At 41.1% G+C, this 27,072-nt stretch overlaps 1 protein-coding gene across 1 annotated transcript in view; it reads right to left on the reverse strand.

Moving 5' to 3' along the window:
* The window catches only part of PKHD1 (PKHD1 ciliary IPT domain containing fibrocystin/polyductin), a 453,232-nt gene that overhangs the window by 364,762 nt on the left and 61,398 nt on the right, over positions 1-27,072 (reverse strand). Inside the window, exons 28-34 of the mRNA XM_064597023.1 lie at positions 26,728-26,863; positions 22,264-22,459; positions 21,484-21,551; positions 18,475-20,082; positions 16,090-16,233; positions 8,866-9,085; positions 2,054-2,204 (exon numbers count right to left, since the gene is read on the reverse strand). Of these exons, the coding sequence (XP_064453093.1) occupies positions 2,054-2,204; positions 8,866-9,085; positions 16,090-16,233; positions 18,475-20,082; positions 21,484-21,551; positions 22,264-22,459; positions 26,728-26,863 (2,523 nt within the window). The remainder of the gene's footprint in view (positions 1-2,053; positions 2,205-8,865; positions 9,086-16,089; positions 16,234-18,474; positions 20,083-21,483; positions 21,552-22,263; positions 22,460-26,727; positions 26,864-27,072) is intronic.

Below are 27,072 nucleotides of genomic sequence, written 5' to 3' on the forward strand. Positions count from 1 at the left end.
TGAGCCGAAGGCAGACGCTTAACGACGGGGCCACCCAGGCACCCCTCCATGTTACTTTTTTTTTAATCTCCTTCAGAGCATGGCAGAGAACCTTGACAATGGCTGCAACTCAATAAATACATGCTGCACAAATATTTAAAGAAGACAGGCAATTAAGCCTCTGGGGAAAAAAAATTCAAAATTATTCTTTGAGATGATGAAAATTTAAATGAAATCTAAGAAGCAAAACAATGTGGTCGAAGCGCAAGCGCCCCCGAGAAATCATGCCATACCATTTCCTAGCACTACTACTACTGGACGAACACTGCTAGGGATGGCTAACTGTGGGCATCCACTCAGCGGGAGGGGCAGATGCAGCGGCTCACATGTCAGGACACCAACATCCAACCAATCCTATCAGGTGGGTACTATTATTATCCCCACTTTACAGATGAGAAAACTGAAGCACAGAGGGGTTAAGTAACTTGTCTGAAGCCCGCCAGGTAGCAAGTGATAGGTTCAAGTCCCCACAGTCTAGCTCCAAAGCCCTCTCTTCAGCACCGTGCAACCTGTCTCTCCTTTCTTTTCACTGGCATTGCTCCCATGAGCATCCCAACAACTCACATCATTGCCCAGACAGAGACTGCGGCCCAGGAAGACATAGAGATTGCTCGGTGTCCCACAGCTCTCGTTCCACAGTACAACACTGATACACAATGCAGCTCAGCAGACCCGCGGCCCCGTGATCAACATTTGGGATGTCACGGAGAGCCAACTGCAAGAAAGGGGCATGGGAGCGAGGGGGGAGTCTGTGATCCGAGGACTGTAGTCCCGGAGATGATAAAATGGGCAATGGACTGAAAGGAAAAGGCATATTCAGGGGACACAAGGAAGCCAGAAGTAACAGGCTGGTGCAGTCTTCCCTGAAGGGAAGGTGAAGGGGTGTGAGGAGCCCGGGGAGGTGAGGTCAGGGAGGCCCCGGGGGCGGTGGGCAGGAGGCAGACAGGGAAGAGTTAAGGAAGAACAAAAAAGTTATATTATTTGTAATTGCATACATTTTGACACTAGTCTGAAATTATTCAAAAAGAAAGGAAGGAAGGAAGGAAGGAAGGAAGGAAGGAAGGAAGGAAGGAAGGAAGGAAGGAAGGAAACCACGCCTACCCACCCAGGGAGTATAGTTTGGTATTGGGAAGGTTTGACTGAATGAAGCAACATTCACTGGAGAATCTCGGGTAGTGTGTGGCACATGATGGGCACGCCCTAAATGTTTGTTACAAATAAAGGAGACAAAAAGAGGAAAACTAAGAATGGCTTTCATAATGAAAAAGGCACCTAAGGGAGTAGGTGCTCAATAAATATTATTTTTTATCTGTGTATCACGAGAAGCCCAGAGAGTTGTAAAAGATTATCTGATATATTTCCAAAGAGCCCTCAGCCTCTGATTTCGATTCTCGAAAATTCCCTGGGGAGGCTGTGGAATCTCTCAGGGGGGACTTTGAAGAGCACATTCTTCGGGGAGCCACTGGGAAGAGTGGTTTAGATGATGTCAAAATGGATAAATTAAGGTAAAGAGTCCCAGCAGTGCTTTACAGTTCTGATTTTCACGTAATGCCCTCAAAAGCCAAAGCTTCCACTATGCCCTCCACAGAACAGATGAGCCAGATGGACCAGCAGACATCACTGTCCCACCACCTGAGGATGGCTGAGTGATTTTTGAAACCTTCCAGAAGGGCCTAGTTAAATTGAGGGCCATTTATTTCGTGAAGAAATAAACCACAGAGAGCCCCTTTCAAACATGCACGCGGAGAGCAGGACAAAACACCGAGGAGATTATCTGTTCAGAATTTGCTTTAAAAGAGCCCAGGCAGCACTCATTTGTTTTTGAGAAAATATATGATTAACCATAGTTAACTATGAATTCAGATGTTGTGCATTAGACCAGCTTCCCAAAGTTTGAGAGCATTTAATATTATATATCGCTGCCATTTGGGCTAAATTGTTTTTTTAATGTACACAATATTACAAATTTAATTTGAGCTGTTTGAATCAGTCTGTAAAAAAGATTTGATTATACCTGAGTGTTCTGGCCCCGGCTCTTCCGTATCTCAGTAATCTTGGCGGTAATTGGCTGATTAGGCGTCTCACACTCCATCTTTGCCTCAGTTTCCATGGCGATGTTACAAGAGCTATTATAGATGAGAACTTCATCTCTTTCCACTTTAGGGCTGAAACGAGAGGGGAGGTTAAATGGGGTGTCATCAATCTTAATGAAATGCAATTATTTTTACTCTTATTAATCATTGCAAGCCATTAGCTTGTGGCAACTACAGGCCACCATTTGTCAAATTTTGCAAATTTCTGTAATTTTGTTTCCATTCTTTTATTGTTTATTTGTTTTCCTTTTATCTGCACATGCTGCAATGAAAATGCACATGGTAAATATCTTTCACTGAGGCCTTTCTCTTTTCCGAATCTATTAGGAACATTAGCAAAAGCTTTTCCAAAGCACAACTTAACAAGCAATGTGCACACAATACTTCCAGTTCCAAAAATGGAAGCAAATGTTGGGCAGAGGTGTTTTTTTTTTTTTTTTTCTTTCCTTTTTTTTTCTTTTCCCCTTCCCTCGTTCTGTTCTTACTCACACTTAGTGTTGGGGGAGTGAATTGCCTGAATCCCCCCAGGGCAGATGGAGAAATTGGAAAACACACACAACTGGCTAACTGGTCCCTAATTCCAACTGTGAAAAAATGAGCTCATTTAGGCTTTCAATTCCCTCTCCCCAGCTGATGGCAATGAGATGCTGTTGCTAGCAGTGGAACATTAACTTAGTAAATTAATTAAACTTACTTAACAGCCCAGACTAAGGAGATGCGATATATGTGCCAGTTACACTACCAGCCACTCGCTTTAAAAGTCCTCTTGCTTTAAGGAGAGAAGCCAGACTGGATTTAAAATGAAAAACAGCAGTGTGGCGTTACAGAAAGTCTAAAAATACGCTGTCTAGAGGAGGCGAAAGTGTGGATATTGCAGGCTATAGTCCCCAACAGGTGTGATATTTATTCAACAATAATCCTGGCTTTAGGCATTGTTGCAACTAACTCAGAGATTATTAGTAACAATAATGCATGATGTCTCATACTTTTCAACAACTTCATTTGTATGATCTCATCTGGGCCAGTAAAGTAGATAGAGGCATAAAAAATGTAACATAAAGAGATAGAGATCAGGAGATTTGCATAAAGCCAAACACAGAAGTACAGCAGCTCCAAGATTAGAACCCAGGGGTCCTGTCTCCTAGAGCAGGACTCTCGAGTTTTGAGATGCTGTTTGAACATCTGCACGAAGAAGGCAGATCCCATGGGAAGACCAGCAAGGGCCACGGAAAGGACAAAAGGTCACTGCTTGAGAAACTATAAATCGTGTCGAACTAGAGCATCTCTTCTCAAATTAATGTCAAAATGGTTTCTCCCGCAATTTGCTAGAAATACCAAGAAGGAGAACTACCACACCTACTTAGTCTTCTCTTCCTCACAGTAAAATATTCCCAGCATCGTATTCACCAAGTCAGGGCTTCCATACCCACTGTGCTCTAGACCTACTAGAGACTGTCCATATTTTAACACTATGCAGCCCAGAACTGAACACACATAGCTTGAGCTGGCCCCTGGGGCTGTGGTTCTTCTTTTACCTGAGTCCTCCTTCCCATGACATCTAACACTGTGCTTGCTTTGTAGCCCCATGCTGAAATTAAGATGGTGGTAAACTCAGAGTCTCAGAGCCACAATGCCTGAGGATTTCGCCATGTTGTATTTGTCCAACTGATTTTCTGAGAAGCATTAGCATGCAGAGGTTTGGCTAGGAAGCAGACCAGCTAGATTTGAATCCCTGAACAGATATCTACCTTCTATAGGACGTTATAAAGACATGACTCTCTAAGCTTTGGTTTCCACATTTATAAAATGGAGTTATAATCATCGGGTACCTATTTTATATAGGTGTTGAGGGGGTGGGATGAAATGCAGCCCACAAAGTGGTTTGCAAAGAATCTGGCACACAGTAAGTGCCCAATAAAGTTACAGTTTTTGGTGGTACTGATGTTGGCGCTATTATTGTTGAAATGTAAGTGCGGGAATTACATGTCATCTCACTGATACAGATCCATTGCTCAAATGCATTTTGAACCTGGAGCCTGTCTTGTAACTACAAATCCATTTAGCTGAGCCATGATCCAGCGGGTAGACAGAGCCACAGGATAAATAAAATGTTCACTCCTAAAGTGTCACTTGTACTCAAAGTTTCAGAAAAGGAAAGCAAAGTAATTTAACTTGTAAATTAAAATGTAATGTAATATTTAGATAAATATGGAAACATGATTGAATAGAAGGCAAAGTTCACATGGATTTTCCAAATAAAACACCTGACTTTAAAGCTAGTTGGGTGCTGGCAGCAGGCCATGTTGGGCTTGGCAGCTAGAACCTTCCTTTTATTCCTGGGGGGTGGGGGTTGGAGTTGTTAGAATAGTTTGAGAGGCTCTCTCTCTCTCTATTTCCACCAGAAATCACTTATAAATATATCAGGAAGGAAATAAAGTTGGTTTACCACACCATCATGTTCCTTATGAACCAGTACCCAGATAACTACAGACAGTCCTCGACTTACAATGATCTGACTTACGATTTTTTGACTTTATGATAGTGTAAAAGCAATACCCACTTAGTAGAAACCACACTTCCAATTTTGAATTTGGATCTTTTCCTGACTAGGGATATATGGTACAATCCTCTCTCGTGACGCTGGGCAGCTGCAGCTCCCAGTCAGCCACACGATCACGAAAATAAATAGCTGATACGCTTATAGCCATTCTATCCCCATACAATCATTCTGTTTTTCATGTTCAGTACAGTAGCCAAGAAATTACATGAGACATTCAACACCTTCTTATAAAATAGGCTTCATGTTAGATGATTTTGCCCAACTGTAGGCTAATGTAAGTGTTCTGAGCATGTTTAAGGTAGGTGAGGCTAAGTTATGATGTTCGGTAGGTTAGGTATATTAAATGCATGTTCAGCTTATGGTATTTTCAACTTACAATGGGTTTATCAGGTCATAACCCCGTTCTAAGTCAAGGAAGATCTGTACTTCTATTTCCGAAAGCTCACAAACCATATGATTAATAATTCATTCTAGAATTTTGTCAGGGATAACACAAGCTTAGGTGTCTAAATTTCCAGAATTCCCTTTTTCCCTTTTTAGGCAAGGGAAAGAGTATTTGGCCATTTCCTCTATCTGTGGTGTGCCCCCACTCATGTTCACTACCAGCAACTAATGATCCTCAATCCTACAAGCAAGTATTTTGTACTCAGTATATAAATGATCTGGGATATAGACTTGAACTCAAGGAAAGGAGTGACCAACTTCCTGTACAACCTTTTCTGGTCTTGAGCTTCTACCCTGTTGATGAGCCTTCCTCTGCCCTCTCTAGGCTCTTCATCTGCAAAGACTAGAGAAAAATGGGTTAAGTCACCCAACAACCCTCTCATTTGTCAGTGGCAATGCACTGTCTTCCATAATCATGTTCTTCTTGCTCTGAAAGAGTTAAAACCACTTTCTGTTAGCTTAGACTTTTTTACAAGCTTTAGATCATATTTCGTTTTGTATTTTCCCTGGTAATCTCATTAGAGGTTATTTTTCGTTAAAAGTCCATCATCAAAAATAGCCAAGACACCAAGATATCAAAATAGACTAACATTTATGAAACTTACAAGTTTCCTAATAGCTACTATTCTGTGTTTTCTTCCACAATAATCCTATGAATTAAGTATAAATAGTGTATATATAGACATACACAAATGTAGATAATATAGTTGTGCATGCACACACGCACACACATAAATATTTATTTTGAGGGAATGTGATAAACATTTTTGGTCCAAATGGTGGAAAAGAGACTTCTAGCACCTAAATTTCCTGACTCCTAATCTGTGGTTCTTTTAGTTGGTCTAATCAGATCCAAAAGTAAGCAGGTAATCATGCACTCACTCTCTAGGATAGGCATCAAAAACATTTGCAGTGTTTATGTCTCCCTCACTTAGCCTGAAATTGCTTCTGGTGGTTCTGGAACCTCACTCAACCACACACTTCAGCCCAGGCTCTCATTCCTGATGCTGAAGGCACAACATCGTGCCAAGTACACTGTCAACCAAGGGGTCTGGGTTCCAGTCCTGACACTGCCAAGGCTGGACTGTGTGACTCTGGAAAAATACTTAGTGTGTCCTTAGAATAGAATCTAAACTCCTTACTAGGGCCTCCAAGACCTTAAATACCTCCCGGAGCTCAAGTAGAGAACTTTCCTTCCTTCTTACTCTACTCCTACCCTTCTGGCCTCTGACAGTTCATAAAATGTGATGGGGCCTTTGCATTGCTACCCCTACCGCCTGACCATCCATAATGACACCTTCTTCTCCTTAGCTCAGCAAAAGACCTTCCAGAGCAGCCTCCCCTGAGCACAGTGTATATAGTAGTCCCCCATGATTTTCTATCACATTATAGCCCTTATCACAACATGTGATCTTGTTTATTGTCTGGCTTCCTCCTCTACCCTTAAAGGTGGGGATTTTGCCATCTTGTTCCTCACTGAGTTACCAGCTCCTGGCACAGTACCTACAACATAGTAGACACTTGATAAATTCTGAATAGACGGATGGATGGGTGGATAGACAGATAGATGGATGGATGGATGGATGGATAGATGGATGGATGGATGGATGAACTGGGCATATTTTTGCCACAGATATATATCTACCTTTGCCAAATAACATCAGATCCATAGAGGTAGTGGCTGGCAAGCGGATAGGATAAAGCATTTAATGGAAATGAGTTCCTTGCAAAGATAATGGCAAGTAGTTCTCCAGGTTCACAAGCATAATCTTAAGAGGAAACAAGGTAAGCCATTTGGCATATAATTTTTTAATACTACTTGTATAATTATAGTTTGTTTTCTGGTTATTAAATTAGTATATGTTCACTGAAAAAAATTCATAAAAACTCAATGAATAAATGTAAGTAATACTCCAATCACCTAGGGTAGGCACTTAACATTTAAGAATACATTTTTCTAGTCTTTTTTCTGATCATCTGTTATATGTGTATAGAAACATATGTACTATATACACCATTAATATTAAATCGATACAGGGATGCCTGGGTGGATCAGTTGGTTAAGTATCTGCCTTCAGCCCAGGTCATGATCCCAGGGTCCCGGGATCAAGTCCCGCATCAGGTTCCTTGCTCAGTGGGGAGTCTGCTTCTCCCTCTCCCTCTGTTGCTCCCCCTGCTTGTGCTCTCTCTCTGATAAATAAATAAATAAATAAATAAATAAATAAATAAATAAATAATCTTTTTCAAAAAAGATTAAATCGATACACTATTTTGAGACCTGTCCTTTTTACTTCCCAACATATGGTAAGCATTTCCCTCTTCAGTTAAATATTCTACATCATGATTTTTAAAGGTTTCCTAGGATATTAGTATTTAAATTCATCCTTTAATACTAAATACTTCATTCCAAATTTTTTGTTATTATACCTAAAACTTCAAAAAATGTAGTTTTTCAAAAATATTACATCTTTCTAACTGCCTTCTTAAAATCCTAGAAGTGAAATTATTAGAACACAGGGAATGGAGACTTTTAAGTTGATCAGTGCCTATTGCCAAATGATATCAATAAGAAGGGCATCACTTTTAATAGGGTCTGAGGCTGTTCCCTCAGCAACTTCTTGAGTAGAGAAGAAGAACATAGAAGAACTTCAGAGAATTGCTGGGGGGGATTTGGGGAAGTCTTCATATTCAGCTGAGCTAGGACCTGACATGTGTTTCTTGGTATCCAGCATTCGTGAGTTCTGAAGTCCAGTCCTGCCTGAGTACACCCTCCAGTACCCCATTCCCTGTATGACCTAAACAGGGTTCTTCACACCTTCCAGAAAGCAACCAGCCAAGGAGGCTCCTCTCTTCCTCTGGCTAAACACAAACCTCTCTCTGGTGATGATTCGTCCTAAAACACAGGCTGTCTTGGGACATCAAAAAGTCAGACTGTCAGCAAAAGTGCTGGTTATCTCTTTCATTCTGGGTAATGAGTCTTGTTTATTTTTAATTTTGAATGGGAAGATAGGCCCTCATTAAACCACCAGGTGTGACCTCTCTATCTAGATAAGAAATAAAGAAGAGTGCAGGGCGACATTCAGCACTAAAATTTCACACTGCATGGGAAAAGAACTGCTGGCGGAAATTAAGGCTGTCCTGAGTCACCAACAGGATCACACGTTTTCCTTAAGTGTGTTTAGAAAAGAGGGTTTTACCTGGAAAGTGGTGGTATTGATTTGTTTTTTAAGTTCAAAAAATCTTCATAAGCTTATGGCTCCTAAATCCTAGATCTACAGTAATTCTGCCTGCACATCCCCCCTTCTTTTGAATAAACATTGTGCAATCTGCTAGATTTCTCTATGACTTTTTTTCATACTTGTGAATCTGTTTGGAAAGAAAAGAAAAAGGAAAAGGGAAAAGAGCCTTCTGTTTTTCATAATGTCTAATCTTTTTCCCCATTGGCATTCACCAGATGTTGCTTTGGATCGGAAGATAAATATTAAAATCTAAGCAAGAACAAAGTGAGCTGTTTACTGGGCAGATTTTTCAGATGTTCTCTCGAACACTTGAAAAGACAGGAGATGCTTTGATATGCAGACTGGCTGGAATCCACAACGGAATGGTCCCTCTAACAAGAGTGGTAGGCCCTGGGGGCCATGTCCACACAGCCTGCAGTTCTTGATGGTTCCATCTGTCCATTGGCCATGCATTTGTGGGGAAGGTCAGGGAGGGAGAAGACAGGGTTACCTGATGAAAAGGCCTGAGAACCAGGGGGACGCTGACTCTGTCCAATGATCTGGTGCAAAGAGGCATTGGGGACTTTCTTCACAAATGTAGAGGTAAGGCCATGATTGGGGCAGTGTCTCTGTCCCCACAGTGACAGTCAAATCACACTGCACGTATGTGCAGCTGGAGGCTTCACAGCTCTCCTCCGCATGCTTCAGGCCACACAGGAAAGCCAAGGACACTGCGGGAAACACTCACAATTAGGTTAGGCAGTAACCACAGAAAGAACTAAAGAAGACGCTGTTACATAAATGCATTTCATGTGTTGCCCCTTGACCAATAGGAAAATAAAATTATCAGTTTGCTTTTCTTAAACATGCATGATGTGTACAAACACATACAGAAGAATTTTGTAAAATATGAGTCATCATAATAAGAAAAACTCATATGACTCTATAAGCTAACATAAGGTCTAAAACAATTGTGATGCTCTCGAATCTGTCTCTTCGTCAAGCCCATCATCTTACTCCTCATCCTCATAAATAACCCCTTGCATTTTTTAAATCACGTCCTCACATGGGTTCGTATTCCTAAATGAGAGATTGTTGAGTTTTACTTGGTTTTGAATTTTATACAATAGAATACATGACATATTTTTGGACCTGCTTTTTTCCATTCAAGTGCCAAGATTTACCAAGTTCCATATTATCACATAAAACTTGAGAATACATTTTCACTGATGTTCAACACTTCATTGTGTGAAATTACTACAGTATATTTATCTATTCTCTTACCAATGGACTTCTGGCTATTTCCCAGTTTTTGCTACTACAAACACATACTAAATTTCCTCTATGGTATATGCCTTAAAGAAAATTACTTGTTCATAGGATAGTACTAGGTCAACTTTGCAAGGTAGTGCCATATTATTTTCAAAGTGTTTGTGCCATTTTACTATAGCCTACCAACTATAGTCATGAGTTTCCATTACTCCACATAACCGTCAGCACTTGGGATTATCAGACTCTTAATTTTGGCCAGTCCAGGACAAACACAATGGCATCCCATTCCAACCTTAATTGCATTTGCATCATTCCTTTTTAGGTCAAACAACTTTTTATATGTCAGAACTCATATTTCCTCTTCTGTGAAATTCCTCTTTCTGTCATTTGCCCTTTTTTATACTGGAACGTTTGTCTTTTTCTTATTGCTTTGTGCTCTTTATATATTTTGGGTACTAATCCTAGAAGGTTATATGGTTACTCATACCTTCTCCAGGTTCTTGGAGAGCCTTTTCACTCTCTTGATTAACCGAAGTCCTTGATTTTTATATAATTTTAACTATTAACCTTTTATGAAGAAGAAAAGCAATTATTTGAAGCCCTTTGACCCTTAGGCCACTTCTTTCTCAGTCATGAGACACAGTGTAAAAAGCATCAACAAGGCAGACTGGCAATAACCTTTAAGAGGAAGATTAACAAGTCTCTACATGAGATGGTTGGGGAGCAGCTCTGTTTGAAAACCTTAATAAAGCAAAAAAGAAAAAGAAAGAAAAATCTCTCCAGCCTTCACCTCTGCAGTTAACCCATCAATGCAAGTATGGAACAAATACTACCAAGGACTGTGGGCTTGAACCCAAGCTGCCCTACCTACATCACAGTACTGCATGCATCAAAGGGCACAGGAGACAAGCACATGTGAGAAGGTTTATAATTGTGCAATCACATCCAAATAGTATTATGGTTGCTGGTACATTCCAAAGCCCCTGACACATAGTAGGTTCTCAGTGAATGTGTTCAGGATGAATTCACAGCAATTAAGATGGCTGACAGTAGGACTCTTGGGTGGATAGACAAAACGAATGGACTTTCCAGTTAGTAAGCCCTAGGGCAAATATAGGCTCAACCCCTATAAAATAATGAACTCATTATGGGTGATGAGGTGGATGCAAATTGACAAGGTGGACTCTGAAAAGTACCCAGGGCTGGGGGTCAGAATCCAAGGTTCTGCCACGAAATCGAATTGTGTGACCTTAATCACTGCAGCTTTTCATGCCTTATGGAAAAATTAAAGTTCCCATGAAGAAGTCATGCCGTCTAACTCAAGGTATAAATGCAAGAAACATGAACATCAAAGATTTTGCTGATTTTTAAAAAAATACAAAGTACTTTCATTTCAGTGAACAAGATGTTTTGGCAACCCATCATATGAAAGAGTAGAATCCTTCTTTGGTTAGAAGCGCAAGCAGGGGAGAGAGGTAAATACAGATGACACCAAAAGCAGCAAAAGCACTTCCTCAGAGCTCCACCTTTATCGCCCCTGCCCCCCTGATGAAAGAAAACACATGAGCAGCACCCGGGCAGGGGAAAAGCAAAATAATAATTAGGGAGGCTGGAGTTCTAGGCCCTCATCCACAGCCTGGAATGAGAAACACCACCATCATTAGTGTGCAAAATCACACCACGGAATAAAACTCAGAGCGTGGGTCAGAATTCAAAGTGACCTTGGTAAATTAGAGAAATTACAGAAATAAACAAAAAACCGAATGAAAATAGGAAGGCCGTAAACCACAGGAAAAAAAAATAAGAAAACTCGTGTAAATATCAGATGAGGAATGTCCAGCTGTGCACAAGCACGTCAGGGGAAAAAAAAAAAAAGAAGGAAAAAAAAAAAAAAACATCCTCAGAATAATCGTAGGTAACAGTAAGATTATAAACCAGCAAGACAGCGACGTGGTTGTAAAAACCAATCCGGTGCCAGATTCAAGGCAGGCAATCTTCTGAGGCTCCCTGATGGGGCCAGAACTGGCTTACACAGAGGAGCTGTATAGTTGGAGACTTCAAATTAGGGGGAAAAAAAGGTAGGAATTCAGAGAGGGCTCGGAAGAGAAATGCCAAAATGTTTAGTTAGTGGAAAGTTTCTGATTCATTAGGTTGCCCCAAAATTTGCATTTCTAACAAACTCACAGGTGCTGATGCTGATGCTCCAGCAACAACATTAATATGATATTCTCGGGACGCCTGGGGGGCTCAGGCTGTTGAGCGTCCGACTCTTGGTTTCAGCTCAGGTTATGATCTCAGAGTCCTGGGATTGGGCCCCACATCAGGGTCCGCGCTCAGCATGGAGTCTGCTTGAGACTTTCTCTCCCTTTACCTTGCCCTCTCTCCCTCTCTCCCTCTCTGTCTTTCTAAAATAAATAAATAAATCTTTTAAAAAATAATATGATATTCTCAATAATAATGTAATTCTCAGTAATAATACCCTTGAGAACCACTGTGTTAGAAGGACTGAGATTAGTCAGCATTCTGAAAGGCTGATTAAGTTTGAAAAAAGGAGTGTGGGGAGCATCAGTTAAGTAAAAGGATGAATTGCTCTGACAATGGCAACTGAGGAACACGGCTGAATGTTGCTGCTGTGAAACAGTCCTCTTCAAAAACCTTTTAAAATATAACAGATTCTTAACTAAATTGGTTATATGCAGTCCTATCTGAAAGTAGGGAAATTATTAGTAATTTCTAACAATTTGTGAGACACATTCTGTTTGATCATTTGGTGTCCATTACAGACCAACTTTCTAGAAAAAAAAAAAAAAATACACAAACAAATGCAAAATGTTTTATCCAACTCAGGAAGTTGACAGAATCCGTGAATACCATCCTGGGTCTGAAGTAAGAAACCAATAGAGTTGGCTTTCATCAGTTCCTTTACATTTTTAGACACCGTAATTAAAAGTCTTTAAGAAGACTTTTTCTTTTTTTATGAAAGAGGAAAGTAAGTCCAATTATCCATTTCCCAAGTGAATGAGCAGCTCTTGCACAATCAGTGGGTGTTTGGTGACACCTTGTGGCAAAGGTCAGAGTTACAGCTTCCAGCTTCTGCTTTCCTTCTTTAAAAATCAAGGCATTTTGATAAAAAGCTTTTGCACAGCAAAGGAAACAGTCAACAATACCAAAAGACAACCAACAGAATGGGAGAAGATATTTGCAAATGACATATCAGAGAAAGGGCTAGTATCCAAAATCTATAAAGAACTTATCAAACTCAACACCCGAAGGACAAATAATCCAATCAAGAAATGGGCAGAAGACATGAACAGACATTTTTCCAAAGAAGACATCCAGGGGCACCTGGGTGGCTCAGTTGGTTAAGCGACTGCCTTCGGCTCAGGTCATGATCCTGGAGTCCCGGGATCGAGTCCCACATCGGGCTCCCTGCTCAGCGGGGAGTCTGCTTCTCCCTCTGACCCTCCCCCCTCTCATGCTCTCTCTCTCTCATTCTCTCTCTCAAATAAATAAATAAATAAAATCTTTAAAAAAAAACAAACAAACAAAGAAGACATCCAAATGGCCAACAGACACACGAAACAGTACTCAACATCACTCGGCATCAGGGAAATCCAAGTCAAAACCTCCATGAGATACCACCTCACACCAGTCAGAATGGCTAAAATTAACAAGTCAGGAAACGACAGATGTTGGTGAGGATGCAGAGAAAGGGGAGCCCCTCCTACACTGTTGGTGGGAATGCAAGCTGGTGCAGCCACTCTGGAAAACCGTATGGAGGTTCCTCAAAAAGTTGAAAATAGAGCTACCGTACGACCCAGCAACTGCACCACTGGGTATTTACCCCAAAGATACAAATGTAGTGATCTGAAGGGGTACGTGCACCCCAACGTTTATAGCAGCAATGTCCACAATAGCCAAGAACCAAGACGTCCATCAACAGATGAATGGATAAAGAAGATGTGGTGTATATATATATATATATACACACACACACATATATATATATACACACACACACAATGGAATATTATGCAGCCATCAAAAAAAAAAAAAAAAACACCAAAATCTTGCCATTTGCAATGACATGGTTGGAACTAGAGGGTATTATGCTAAGCGAAATAAGTCAATCAGAGAAAGACACATACCATATGATCTCATTGATATGAGGAATTCTTAATCTCAGGAAACAAACTGAGGGTTGCTGGAGTGGTGGGGGGTGGGAGGGATGGGGTGGCTGGGTGATAGACATTGGGGAGGGTATGTGCTATGGTGAGCGCTGTGAATTGTGTAAGACTGATGAATCACAGACCTGTACCTCTGAAACAAATAATACATTATATGTTAAAAAAAAAGAAGAAGAAGAAGATCATAGGAAGGGAAAAATGAAGGTGGGGAATCGAAGGGAGAGACGAACCATGAGAGACCATGGACTCTGAGAAACAAACTGAGGGTTCTAGAGGGGCGGGGGGTGGGAGGATGGGTTAGTCTGGTGATGGGTATTAAAGAGGGCACGTACTGAATGGAGCACTGGATGTTATACACAAACAATGAATCATGGAACACTACATGGAAAACTAATGATATAATGTATGGTGATTAACATAACATAATAAAATAAAATTTAAAAAAAAACTAATGATGTATTATATGTTGGGTAATTGAACATAATAATAAAATAAATAAATAAATACATACATAAAGGCATTTTGAGAAGTACTCTTCTAAACTTAAATCGAACCTTTTAAGATATAACAATTTCTATACCTCTTCTTCTATGAGTTATCAACCTTCCAATATCACAATTTACCTGTCCCAAAAACCTCCATGATTTTTATTTTGTACTTCGAATCAAAACTGTGTCCTGACATAATACCAAAGAGTTTTCAAAAGTTAATTAACTTAAGCTGTGTATGTGTGACAGCCTTTTAAAAAGACTGTAGCAGTATTAGTTAAATATTGGAAACTAGAAATACGGAGTCTTGGTTTTCTGTTTGCACAATTTCCCAATTCATTAATTCCTTCATTAAGCATCAATCTGATGCATGCACTGTGCCAGCACTGGTCTATGCCCAAGAGGGAGAGTGGAGAAGGGAAGAAGCTTAAACCTAACTCTTCCACTTTAAGTTTCCTATTGTGGAATCTTCCGTGGAATAGATCTCTCTTCTATGATGCTCTGTTTATACATATGATGATAATAGGAAACTCCATTCCTAGTTTGTATTTTAAACAAGGATCATTTCTCTCTCTCTCTCGCACTCTCCCTCCCTCCCTCCCCCTTCCACCTCCTTCCCCTTCTTGGCTAAGACAATCAAATGTCAACTGCCATCACCAATTACCCATGGGGGAATTTTTGTCTAAGCTCAGGTAAAGTGATGCTTTGATCACTTCGTAAATCCTTCACCCACATTCAAGTTGCAAACAGAAGTTAGGAATATAATTTAAAGCATTATTCTGAAAGCATGTGTACAAGTGGTTTCTAAGCACATAGGTACAAAATCTATGATTATGCAAACAAGTTAATCAGCTGGCTAAGCTGGTCCTCTAGTGATAATGGCAATTTCTTCCCTTTGACTTTTTTTCTGAAGCTCAGTGGGTAATTACCCACTACTAGAAAGCCCCATCATGGGACTATCAAAACTTTGTACCTTTCTCTCTAACAAAGACACAGCTTCTTGTACCCCAATTTACATGACAGCTGTGATGCTTAAAGCAATGAGAGATCACGGTGTTCTATTGGGTAACTACCTGGGCATTACAGAATAAGAGGATAGTGTTCATGTTGGCTCTTTTGCCTATGATAAGAATTCCAGGGGGCGCCTGGGTGGCTCAGTTGGTTAAGCGACTGCCTTCGGCTCAGGTCATGATCCTGGAGTCCCTGGATCGAGTCCCGCATCGGGCTCCCTGCTCGGCAGGGAGTCTGCTTCTCCCTCTGACCCTCCCCCTCTCATGCTCTCTCTCTCTCTCTCATTCTCGCTGTCAAATAAATAAATAAAATCTTTAAAAAAAAAAAAAAAAAAGAATTCCAGAACTGAGTGCACCAGGGAAATACGCAAGAGATATCCAGCTTGCTGATCTAATCCCTACACTAGTACCTCCAATAAGCAGATGTTCTCAACAATTCCACCTCAGAACAAGACCAAGAGATTGTTTACTCCATGATGTCTAAGGCTGTCATTAAAACTAATATTCAGAACTCACAATTACTTTCTCCATCATCATACAACAACCATCAAGAGCACGGGTGATAATTTTGCATTGCCATTAATATGACAAAAGTTATTCTGAACCATTTTAAGAGGCAGTCCCATCTAACATTTTAGATGGGGAATAGAGAAATCCTCTTCCCAAGAACACATAGAAAAATTGGATGTCAATACAGCATTGATCACAAAAATGCAGTTAACCAAAGAATATCATTTTTATGTACACCCTTAAAAAAATATGTGGCATTCGTACAGACCATCCAGGGGCAGGACCAAGCAGCTGAAGGCTGACTCTGTAGCATTAGCCAAGACCTGGCAGGGAGCACCACACACAGCAGCTGAGATGTTCCCTGGAGAAAATCCTGCTCCAAACACATGCACAAGCCTTCCACCCAGGCAGCCTTCAAAACAAAATATAAGTTCATGATTACAAACGCAAATCTCTCTTTCTCTACTTAACTCAAAATTCAGATCCATGCTTTCTTGCTGCCGCCTCATTCTTTTTCTGCCCTCCAGAATCTACACAACTGGCTTTATGTTCCAGTATCCTTAGCATCTTCCCACTAAGCTCTGGCCTCCAGAGACTGGAGTCCTTGTTCTGTCAGATTCCAATCATATTCAACAATCTATAAAAATGTAATGATTTTTATATAGAAAAGTAACACTTATTTATCATTCTTAATTTTTTTATACCAAAGAGTATACAACGAAAGTAAAAGTTCCACTAAACCACCTAGCTCACTCCATAGAGGTAGCCACGTTTGGTTTCTTGTGAATCCTTCCAGAATTTTTTAAGCATCTATATTTTTATACAAAGAAATTTTTTCTAGGGGCACCTGGGTGGCTCAGTCAGTTAAGCATCTGACTCTTGATCTCGGCTCAGGTCTTGATCTCACAGTCGTGAGTTCGAGCCCCGCATTGGGCTCCATACTGGTTCTTTTCTTATTTCTCCTCTCTCACTATAATTAATGGTGCCGAGGAATTGTACATTTATTTGCATAAAACTGTTGCAAGCTGTTAGAAGTGGGATTTCGAGGTCAAAGGAAAAGTAAGGTTTTAGATTTGATGGATATTGCCAAATTTCTCTCCAAAAGAATGTTGTACCAGTTTACACTTCTACCAGCAACACAGGACAGCACCCATCCCTGATGGGTAAAAGTATAACAATTCTAAACAAACATCATGTTTTGCTTCAGTCTGAGAACCAAAAAAAGAAAAATGTCACCTGGACTCTCAGAGATGTGGCAACCTCTAGTCCACACTGAGATGGAGTTCCAGTGTCTACTGCCCTCAGGTCAAGTCTCGGTGGTTCTTACACCCACCTGACAAACCCAAGAAGAACACTTTGCTTAGGGTGCATTTCATAGCCCTGCTCTCTCATCATAAAAATCATGGAATTGTAGAAGGAAGGGGACCTAGGGATCATCCAGCCCAAACCCCTTTATCCATAGAAATGTACCCCACTAAATTACTAACACACTCAGGACCAAAATCCCAATCCCTATAGCATTCCACCCAGCCGAGGCCAGAGAAATTTGTTCTAAGAATTGACTTGGCTAGCACTTCATCGGTGTTAAGATTCAGCTTCCTTGGGCGCCTGGGTGGCTCAGTTGGTTAAGCGACTGCCTTCGGCTCAGGTCATGATCCCAGGGTCCTGGGATCGAATCCCACATTGGGCTCCCAGCTCAGCGGGGAGCCTGCTTCTCCCTCTGACCCTCTCCTCTCTCATGCTGTTTCTCTCTCGCTCACTCTCTAATAAATAAATAAATAAAAATCTTTAAAAAAAAAAAAAGATTCAGCTCCCTTAATTTCCCTGTACTTTCTGCATCACAGTCAAATTTGAGTGGTCTCAAGTGCAGTAGGGCTTTACCTGAACAGAAACCAAAGCCATCACTGGAAAAAAAGGCAAGGCAAATTTCAGTATATCTATCTAAAAGGAGAAAACAGGGGTGCCCGGGTGGCTCAGTCATTAAGCATCTGCCTTCGGCTCAGGTCATGATCCCAGGGTCCTGGGATCGAGCCCCACATCAGGCTCCCTGCTCCACGGGAAGCCTGCTTCTCCCTCTCCCTCTCCCCCTGCTTGTGTTCCCTCTCTTGCTGTCTCTCTCTCTGACAAATAAATAAAATCTTTAAAAAAAATAGTAAAAGGAGAAAACATTTCAACCAATGCAATCATACTATGCAGCTGACCTCTTAGTGCTGGGGTGTGGATTCATCTGTGAAATAATTCCAAAATGATAAAAGTTAATGATATTTAATAAGTTTTAAATAATTCCGGCTGGCAGAGAGGTCTAAGAAAGAGGTGACGGCACCTATGTACTACTTACATGATCAAATTATGAGCCCCTCCAGGTGGAATCATGGAAGACACAAATTAAATCATGTTAAGAAATCAAATTAAAATAAAATCACACTTCCGGGATCTGCACAAATTCCTTGATTAAAAAAAAAAAACAAAGCCTCATACAGGGGGCATGCCAAAGACAAGTTTTAGGAGGTAACGTGGACTGTAGGAGGCCAATCAGGCTTCTCTCTCCTTCTGTCTTTCAGACTGGGGTTGATTTCCTACCTTTTAGAATGGTAACAGTAGTTATGAATTCATTTACATAAAAAAAGAGGTCTGTCTTATTTGCTTGACTTACCAAAGTTCTCAGTCACTGCTGAAATGGTGACTGTGGATGTGAAGACCAGGACGGATGAGGCCCAGCCCCTCATGCGGTCGTACCCTCTGACTGGGTACTCCCCAGCAGGAAGGGATCTGACCACACACTGGAGAACCGTGTGGTTGCCAGAGACACCCGCACAGGGTGACATCCCAAGAAAAATGTCAACGTTCTCAGCTCCTGAGACCCGGGCCACCACAAAGGTTAAGACATTATCAGTCTGAGAAATAGAGAGTAACTGGGGGGTGAAGGCACTGCTGTAACCAATGATTCCCATCTGGTATGAAAGTCCATCTACCTCGATGACCAGGCCCACAGAGCCGTTTCCTGCAGGAACAATGCACTGGATGAGCTCGGAGCTGAGGCTCACTGTCAGGCAGGCCTGCCGGCCAACGAAGACTAGTGTGCTGTTCTCTCCTCGCAGAGCTACACCCTCGATGGTCAAGAGGCCTCCGCCATGGATGCTGAAATTCTTGGGGAAAGAATGAGACACTTGAGGCAAAATGTAGAAGTGTCTGGAAACATTGCCAAAACAAGCATATCCAATTCTTGTATGAAAAACAGATACATAGTGGAGTCCTGGGGTCAAGTCACTTATCCAGCATGCCACATGGCTTGCATTCAAGAAAGTTACAACACAGGGAAGGTGATTATCTACAAACACCATTGGCTCATCTGCTGTAATGTCTAACTTCTGACCCCTAATCAGCACCATGGTCAGAGACCCACTGATGTTAGTGGTCAAGGAGTCCACGATGGGAGTTGTCTCTTCCTGCAAGAAAAGAGTGCAATTGCCCTGACACTCACCGAGTAGCCCATTGACCAGGACTGTGATGTTCAGGGTGAAGGAAGCATCAGGCAAGTGGTCACCCACTCTGTTAATCTGGCAGAGGACTGTCTGGTCCGCCAAGCTCAAAATCACACAAGTAAACGGACCTGAAAGGTCCACCCGAACTGACCTCTTCCTAGAGTTGAGAGCCAGCCCCCTCACTGTGAGTACAGTCCCGCCACAAGCAGATCCATGGGTCGGCAAGATGGCCATTATCCGGGGTGTTATCACAAATTGTTGGGACACTGCAGACATGTTAGCAAACCCCATCTGCTTTTGACGTACTTGGAGAGGATAGATGCCCGCCTCCAAACTGTGAAGAGGAAAAGAGCACCCAGACAGGCTCATGTTGCTCCTTAAAGACTGTGTCTCCAGATCACAGTTTAAGACCCCCAGAAGGATCACTGAGTTGGGGAGATTATTTCCTTCCACGGAGAGTTTCAGGCTGCTACTGGTCATTTCTCCTCGCACAGCAGTGACCACTGGTGTTGTTGCCGCTTCATACATGAAGGTAAAGCCCTTCCCCACCACGCTGGGTAAGGGTCCTTGGGCAGAGGACACATTGCCAGCCCAGACCTCCACCGGGGCTGGGACAGCAGGAACGGCTGCATCAGGCAGCAGGGCAGTGGGCGGGGTCTCACACCAGATGATCGTGTCTGTTGAGTTCACGATGTCACAGGTCCGATTACCCACAAGCACCCAAACCAGAGCACAGTCCCTGCTGAATCCTACTCCCGAGATGCTGAGGATGGTTCCACCTAAAGCATGAACATCGAAAACAAAACTTAAAAGCTGATATTCAGAACTAGGAACTCACAGCACCTGTGCAAACCCCAGCGCAATTTAAATGGAAGGTGGGCTGTTAGCAAAACCTCAGCAACTTCATCTCACCCCATCAATGTTAAATTTGTGATCATTTTGGCAGGAGTTAGATGGGCTGAAATTCACATAATAGTAAAACAATGTAAATTGTTATATAGGGGAAGGATGTTTATAATACTTCAGACAAAATTTTCAAGTATATTTATAGATCCTAGAAGCCACTTTAGTCAATGTAGACACTAATGAAAAATCTTATTTCTGGAAGTGTTCTTGTCACTGCTATGTTATCTGGCATGTTAATCTGTAATAATATTTTATATAATTATTATGTAGACAGAGTATATGTATAATGTCTATGTTAATGGAAAATCAAATTCCTTAGTCTTCTTGTCATTTGCCATATGATCTCACATATTATCCCCTATTATTCTATATGTTATGATGTAGAGTATATGTAGATGGTTCTGTATATATTCAACTTATACACTGAAAAAAAAATCCAACTTGTTGAAGTCTTATACTTACCTTCTATATTATTCTATGTGATAGTCTAATAGTCCATATATCATGTAGGCATACCTCCGTGTGTGTGCATGTGTTTTGAGACATCTCAAAGAGCCATTGAAATATTGAAACATGCTTGTGATCCTGCTACTATATTCCTAGATTTCGTCTCTCTAGCTGAGGGACGAGCAAGCTCCATCTTCAGAACAGGGGTTGGAGCAAGGTACCTCATATCATGACCAAACTTGCAGTCTAGGCAAGCAACCTTAAAAAGGATTTTACTATACTCAAAAAGGATAAAGTGCTATTACATACACTATCACAATGATTATTCACATGGAGATATAGAGCTTTCAATTTTTTTCTAAAAATGAATAGTTTTCCAGATTTTTGTCTTGTCCTTATATCTCCCATATTGACATTTGTGTTTCCAACTCCTTCTGGGTCCTTCATCTGCACCCCCAGAGGAAAGTGAAGACACCAGACTCATTCCTTCTCTCCTTGCACCTCCAGTATCTAAAAGGATAACATAGGATGCTCTTCCCTTATTTTTCTAATATCCTCTAGAGATGTGCTATCCATTGGGTGTTTCACCTCTTCTCATCAGACAAACAAAACCAGGCACATCTTGTCATAAAAATTTGTCAATTTCCTGAGCTCACTGGGGCTCACCGGTTTCCACACCCTTCAAAGTACACCCCTCAATTCCCAGAGCACAAGGAAAGCTCCTCTCCCTGATGTCCCATCTCTGGTCTCACTGGTTCAAATCCAGGAACACAACCTGAATATCCAGTGAGCAGACCTGCTGAATAAATGATATGAGAACCACTCACCCAGAAGGGACCCACAGCAAGGTTCAATGCTGAAAACTTCTGTGATATACTGGATGTGAAGATCAACCCTGCGGAGAATGGGGAGATTGTTATAAAATAACTGAGTCAGAAAGAGAGAAAGGAAGGAACAAGACAGAGAGACATTGGTATTGGGGAGAGAAGAACACACAGGGAACAGTGATGGAGAGCAGGTGTGAATGGCACTGCCTCACAGAAAAGAAAGGACACAGTGGGGAGAAAATGTTGTGTGGGATATTTTCCTGGGCCAGTATCATGTGGTGGCATCAGCCCCATACAGTTTAGCTAACTTTCTGGAATGAGGAGAGGGAACTTCTGGAGAAATACTAGGCAGAGGGACTTTGGGGCAAAGAGGATCTGAGCACAGCTTGGGCAACAATTTTAAGCCATTTATTCAAAGCCCCAGACACAATCTTATTAAAGGTCTTATTTAGTCACAGACTCTAATTAAAGCACAGAATATACCCCCAACACATATAAATGCTCACCACACCCCCACCTTAACCAAAAGCCATGACATCCTAGTTCCAGAAAGTTTCTCTTCCCCAACTAATAAGCCAAACATTGCCTTTGGATGGGTCTTTAGAGTGAATTGTCCAGGAGGGTCTCTAAGATGTCTTCAAATTGTATGATTCTCATGTGTTTATCACCTAACTTCAGAAGAAGGGGGGAAAGTGAAGACCTAAGTCAAAGCCAGAATTCTTCAACTGAATCACTAGACCATGAAAGAGACCTAAAATGAATGGCAAGCATCCACCTCACCCTTGTGAGCGAATGCTGACCCCATTGATGGAGACTGAGAGCCTATGGAGGCCGGCGGGCAGTGGGGGCAGCACCACCTCTAGGCCCTGAGGCATTTGCACGTGAGCTGGAGCCACAGTGTCCTGAACGTGAACTTCCACATCCAAATCGGTGTAGTTTACCAGAAGTGCCATTCTGATGAAAAGGGTCTCGCCTCCTGCATTGAAAAGAATCCATTAGCCTCTGCAATGTGGGTTTGTGACCTCAACCACTTATGCAATCTAAACTTATCTTTCAGGATTAAATACATGATCAGCCCTGTGCATACCACTGTAACTGAACATTTCAATGCCAGTCGAATTTTTTTCATGAAACTTCTAGTAACTCTCAGAATAATTGAGCCACTGCCTACAATCTCAAGGCATAAAAAGCAAAATTGTCAGGACTATTGTACTCCAGAGGCACTAATTTAACTCCATGCAAAAGCAAATCAAGATGCAAAGATAAATCGAGAAGTAGTTTGGGGGGCTGATGGTCTTCACAACCAGCACCCAGCACCCCAAGTCTTTTTTTTAAAGATTTATTTATTTTTGAGAGAGAGAGCGTGCATGCATGTGCATGAGTGGGGGGAGAGGCAGACGGAGAGAGAGAACCCTCAAACAGACTCCCCACTGAGTATGGAGCCCAATGCGGGGCTCGATCCCAGGATCCTGAGATCATGACCTGAGCCAAAACCAAGAGTTGGACACTTAACCCCCCAAGTCCTTTTCTTTAACTTCCTCTTTGCTGCTGATAGAAGCCTAAAGCTATACTTTGTGTACATTGAACCCCTTAATAATGCTGTGTAGGGGTGCAGTACCACAGAGCACGCCGACCACTTTCACACATGGCATCCCATTTCGTCCTCACGCTATCCTCATGACATAGACAGAGCAGTTAGGAGCACTGGCATTCAGCTTTTGAGGAAAGTAAGGTCCAGCAGCCAACGTTTAATAGCTACTTAAGGGAAATATCAAGGCCTAAGCCCAGTCCTCTCTTACATTTCAATGCCTTTTTAGTTTAATTAGCAACTTTACTAAAATGCCATGTATGCTATCGACACTTTAATTCAATTCTTTTTACCTTAGTTACTGAGTACCAAGAAGATGCCACAAAGGGAATAAAAATAAGTTAAACACAGACCTTGCCTTCAAAGAGACTTCAAAGTTAGTAAAATAGGTGTTAAAATAGCTTCAGTACAAGACACGCTGTATGAGGTGAAAATCAAGCAGTGGGTTTGTTCAAACCACACCAGCATTCTGAACATCAAGAAAGACCTCATGGACAAGATGGTGCTTGAAATTCTATTTGAAAAATAAGTCCCAAGAGGAAGTAATAAACAATAGGGGGTTTACAATTCAATTCTAAAAACTTCACAGTTTTACCCAAAGTCTTTTGTAGCACTTTCTCATTTAACCGTCCAGTGGCTCGGAGAGAAGGAAAGAGAATTGGGTGACTTTCTGGAAGACCAGATACATGTACGTAGTCAGGGACTCTATGGGACTAGGTCAAGTTGATGGTGGGTATATGGCTGAAGACCAAGAAAGAAATCCTAAGGGGTTTTTACCTAATTTAGTAGATAGCAGAGCCCTCCAATGGTTTCTAAGCAAGAAAAGGATGTGATTGAAGCTTTCTTCCAGTTTATTAAGTTAATCGGAGAGATAGGGGAGGAGAAATCCAGTCTTCAGACAACGGAGTCTCAACAAGAGCCAGAAATCAAGCATGCAATGGCAAGAGTGGAAATAAATACATGTACCTCTCCTGTGTCTCATAGAGACTCAGCTCAGGCTAATGCATCTCTAAAACTCCTTTAGCTGCTAACGTTTGAGAACTACAGAGTTGGCATCTACAGAATAGCACAGTCCATCAGGTGAGGAGGAGAAGAGGCTACTTGAAAGAGAAAAGTCAAACACAAGGGGTTGTGGGGTTTGGGAAGACTGACTCTAGGTTCAAATCCTTGCTCTGTCATTTTCCTATCTGTGTGAGTCTGGATGACTTACTTTGGGCTCTCAAAGCCTTGGATTTTTCATCAGTAAGATGGTAAGCCCACCTTACTGTAAGGATTAAGTTAGACATCCTAGGACAGTCTCTGGTACAGTACATCATTCAAAAGCCCTCCATCAACTTCATTTTATTTCTTGCTCCACACCCTCTTTACTTCTTCATGCCTTCCCAACTTCATTTCTACTGTGAAGTCTGAAACTGACTTTGAAGGATTTCAGGGTTGAACAAGAAAAAAGACATGACAATGAGGTGGCAGGAGCACAAAAAAATGAGTTTTATATGGGTGGTGCTTTGACAGGTTTGCATGGCTACCAAAATCTCACAGCATGAGACCTTCCACAGGCAACATTAGGAGACCACCACCCAGAAGGGTAGGAAGGCAAGGGAACTCCCCGGGACGAGGGATAGGGGGCTATGTGTTTAGATGATGTCACTTAGCAGTAGTCTCTGGCTTGGAGACCTCCAAAGGGCACCAGTGGCTTAGAGTATTTTATAGCCCCCAACTTTATCTTATCTATCGCTAACAGAGGTTGGATACAGTTTTGCAGGGTATACAAAATGGCAGGCTCTAAAAGGCTAAAAATCTGGGGTTTTATTGGGGGGCTTATATTTTAAATAATTGGTTATGTAAAAATTTGAGTTTGACATTGGCATGTTTTTGAGCAAATGGGTCCCAGCCTGCTGTCAAGTAGTAAACAACATAGGGCCAATATACACAGGACATTTTTGGCTTATCTATACAACACTCAGCATCTGGCAGAATGATGCCATTCACTCCACAAAGCATTTGTTGAGTACTTACTCCATGCTGGTTCTTAGATTCAATTACTTTTACCTAATTTACCTCCAATTTTCACAGTAACCTTGAAAGAATTATTCCCACCTAGCAGGTAGAGACACTAAAGATAAAGGAATTCAACTATCTTGCCCAAGGAGTGGCTGAGTTTGGATTCATTCAGATCCAGTACTGCCTAACCACAAAAACCACATGCATGGTTCTGCACATTAGGTTCATCCTCCCCCTCTCCTGTCCCTCTTCCTCTCTTTCTTCAATTTCATCTTGGCTTCACTGTTATCATCAACATCATCATCTCCTGGGTGGAGATTTATAGCATTCCAACTATCAAACGAGACTTTCCCAGTAGGCTTCCACTCTTTGGGGATTTTATAACATGTTCTTCTTTATTCTGCCTGTAGAAAGATTTAAATGCAAGTGGAAATTCTGCAAATCATGCATCATGTTGTAAATATCAATAACATGAACTCCTTGGGTTCTTGTTCTATTGTCAAGCTAATCCTAGATGTCTCTGAGACACTGATGTAGTGTACTAATTCTTTTCATCATAGATGGAAATTGTATTAAAAGCCAAAATCTTGGAATCTGAATAGAACACAGAACTCCCTCCTTTCTTTCCTATTTTGTTGGGAAGACTCTATACCACTAAGGAATTTTACACACTTTGGTCGCCTGAGGCATCAAATCCTTCTTCTGCACTAACTGAGCTGAACAATATTGAGAGGCTAAAGGACACATCCCTTTATTTATGTGCTCTTGAGCAATGGAAAATGAAAATAGTACCAGAAAAATTGAGTCCAAGTTTTTTCTTTGGGAAATGTGTTGGCCTTTTATAATAAATCCTTAGATATGGCTGCCATAAACTCTCTCTTATCTGGCATTCAGTTAACCAGAAAGGCATGTTACCTGGTACTTTTCTAAATCAATATGGTATGACATAATAATAAATTGTTATAAGCTCATCCTATCATATCATCTGAGTTATCAATGAAAGATTAAATTGTTTCAGGTAGTTCTATGCTAAAAAATTCCTTCTTTTTATACATAGTATGTCTCAAGGAATAAGAATTCTTGGTTAATCAGAACACCTTATTCTCTAAGCATATCAAATAGCCACTGCAATAGAACTTGATGCCAAAAAAATGGTATTTTACAGCAAAGTATGAATGGTTAACTGCTTAGAATCTGCAACCAGACTGCTTGGGTTCAAATCACAGCTCTGTTACTTACTAAAGCTAACATCTTAGATAAGTTATTTCAGTTCCCTGTTCCTTAGTTTCTTAACCTATAAATTTAAAATAATAATCTTATAAATTAATGGCAGGGATTAAAGTCTATTACATGTTTGTGCTATCATTAGCATATAGCAGGTGCTCAATAAGTATATATTGAATTGTTACCTTTGAATTCTCATGTCATTTTCATGATGGAAATGGTCCCAATTTTATAGAGGAAAAAAATAGATATAAGGAGATTTACTCAGTGATGGCTAAAATGAAAATAGCAGTGTTCCAGTTTCCAGAAAAAATAATTTCCATTCAAAATATAATGCTATCTTTGATATAATTAAGAGACCATTGTTTCCCTTCTTTATAGGATCAATGGTCTAAAAATAAAAAGATGTTGCAGTATCATGTTGCAGTTACCTGCTATGTTGCTCCTGTTTCTGCTCAGGGACATGATCACTGGATTTAAAGAGGAGACATATGTAAATGCCATAGGAAGAACTGCAGAATGGTTCCCTGTAACCACAGTCAAATTCACAATGGGTCCATCTTTCCCCTGAAAAATCAGTTTTTAAAATCAAACCTCTGTAAATAAGACTGACTTGAGAGAAGTCCATATAGAATTAGTTTAAAAGGTTAATTTCAAGAAAATTATTTTTTTAAAGTATATTGCTACTTTCGAGTCTCTCACTCACACTCTCTCTCTTTCTCTTTCTCACACACTCACACATACACACAGTGACAATTACTTAGAATGGGCAAGTG

Source organism: Mirounga angustirostris, unplaced genomic scaffold, assembly GCF_029215605.1.
Source record: "Mirounga angustirostris isolate CCGP_5_RB_7025 unplaced genomic scaffold, mMirAng1.0.hap1 SCAF_8, whole genome shotgun sequence".
NCBI lineage: Eukaryota > Metazoa > Chordata > Mammalia > Carnivora > Phocidae > Mirounga > Mirounga angustirostris.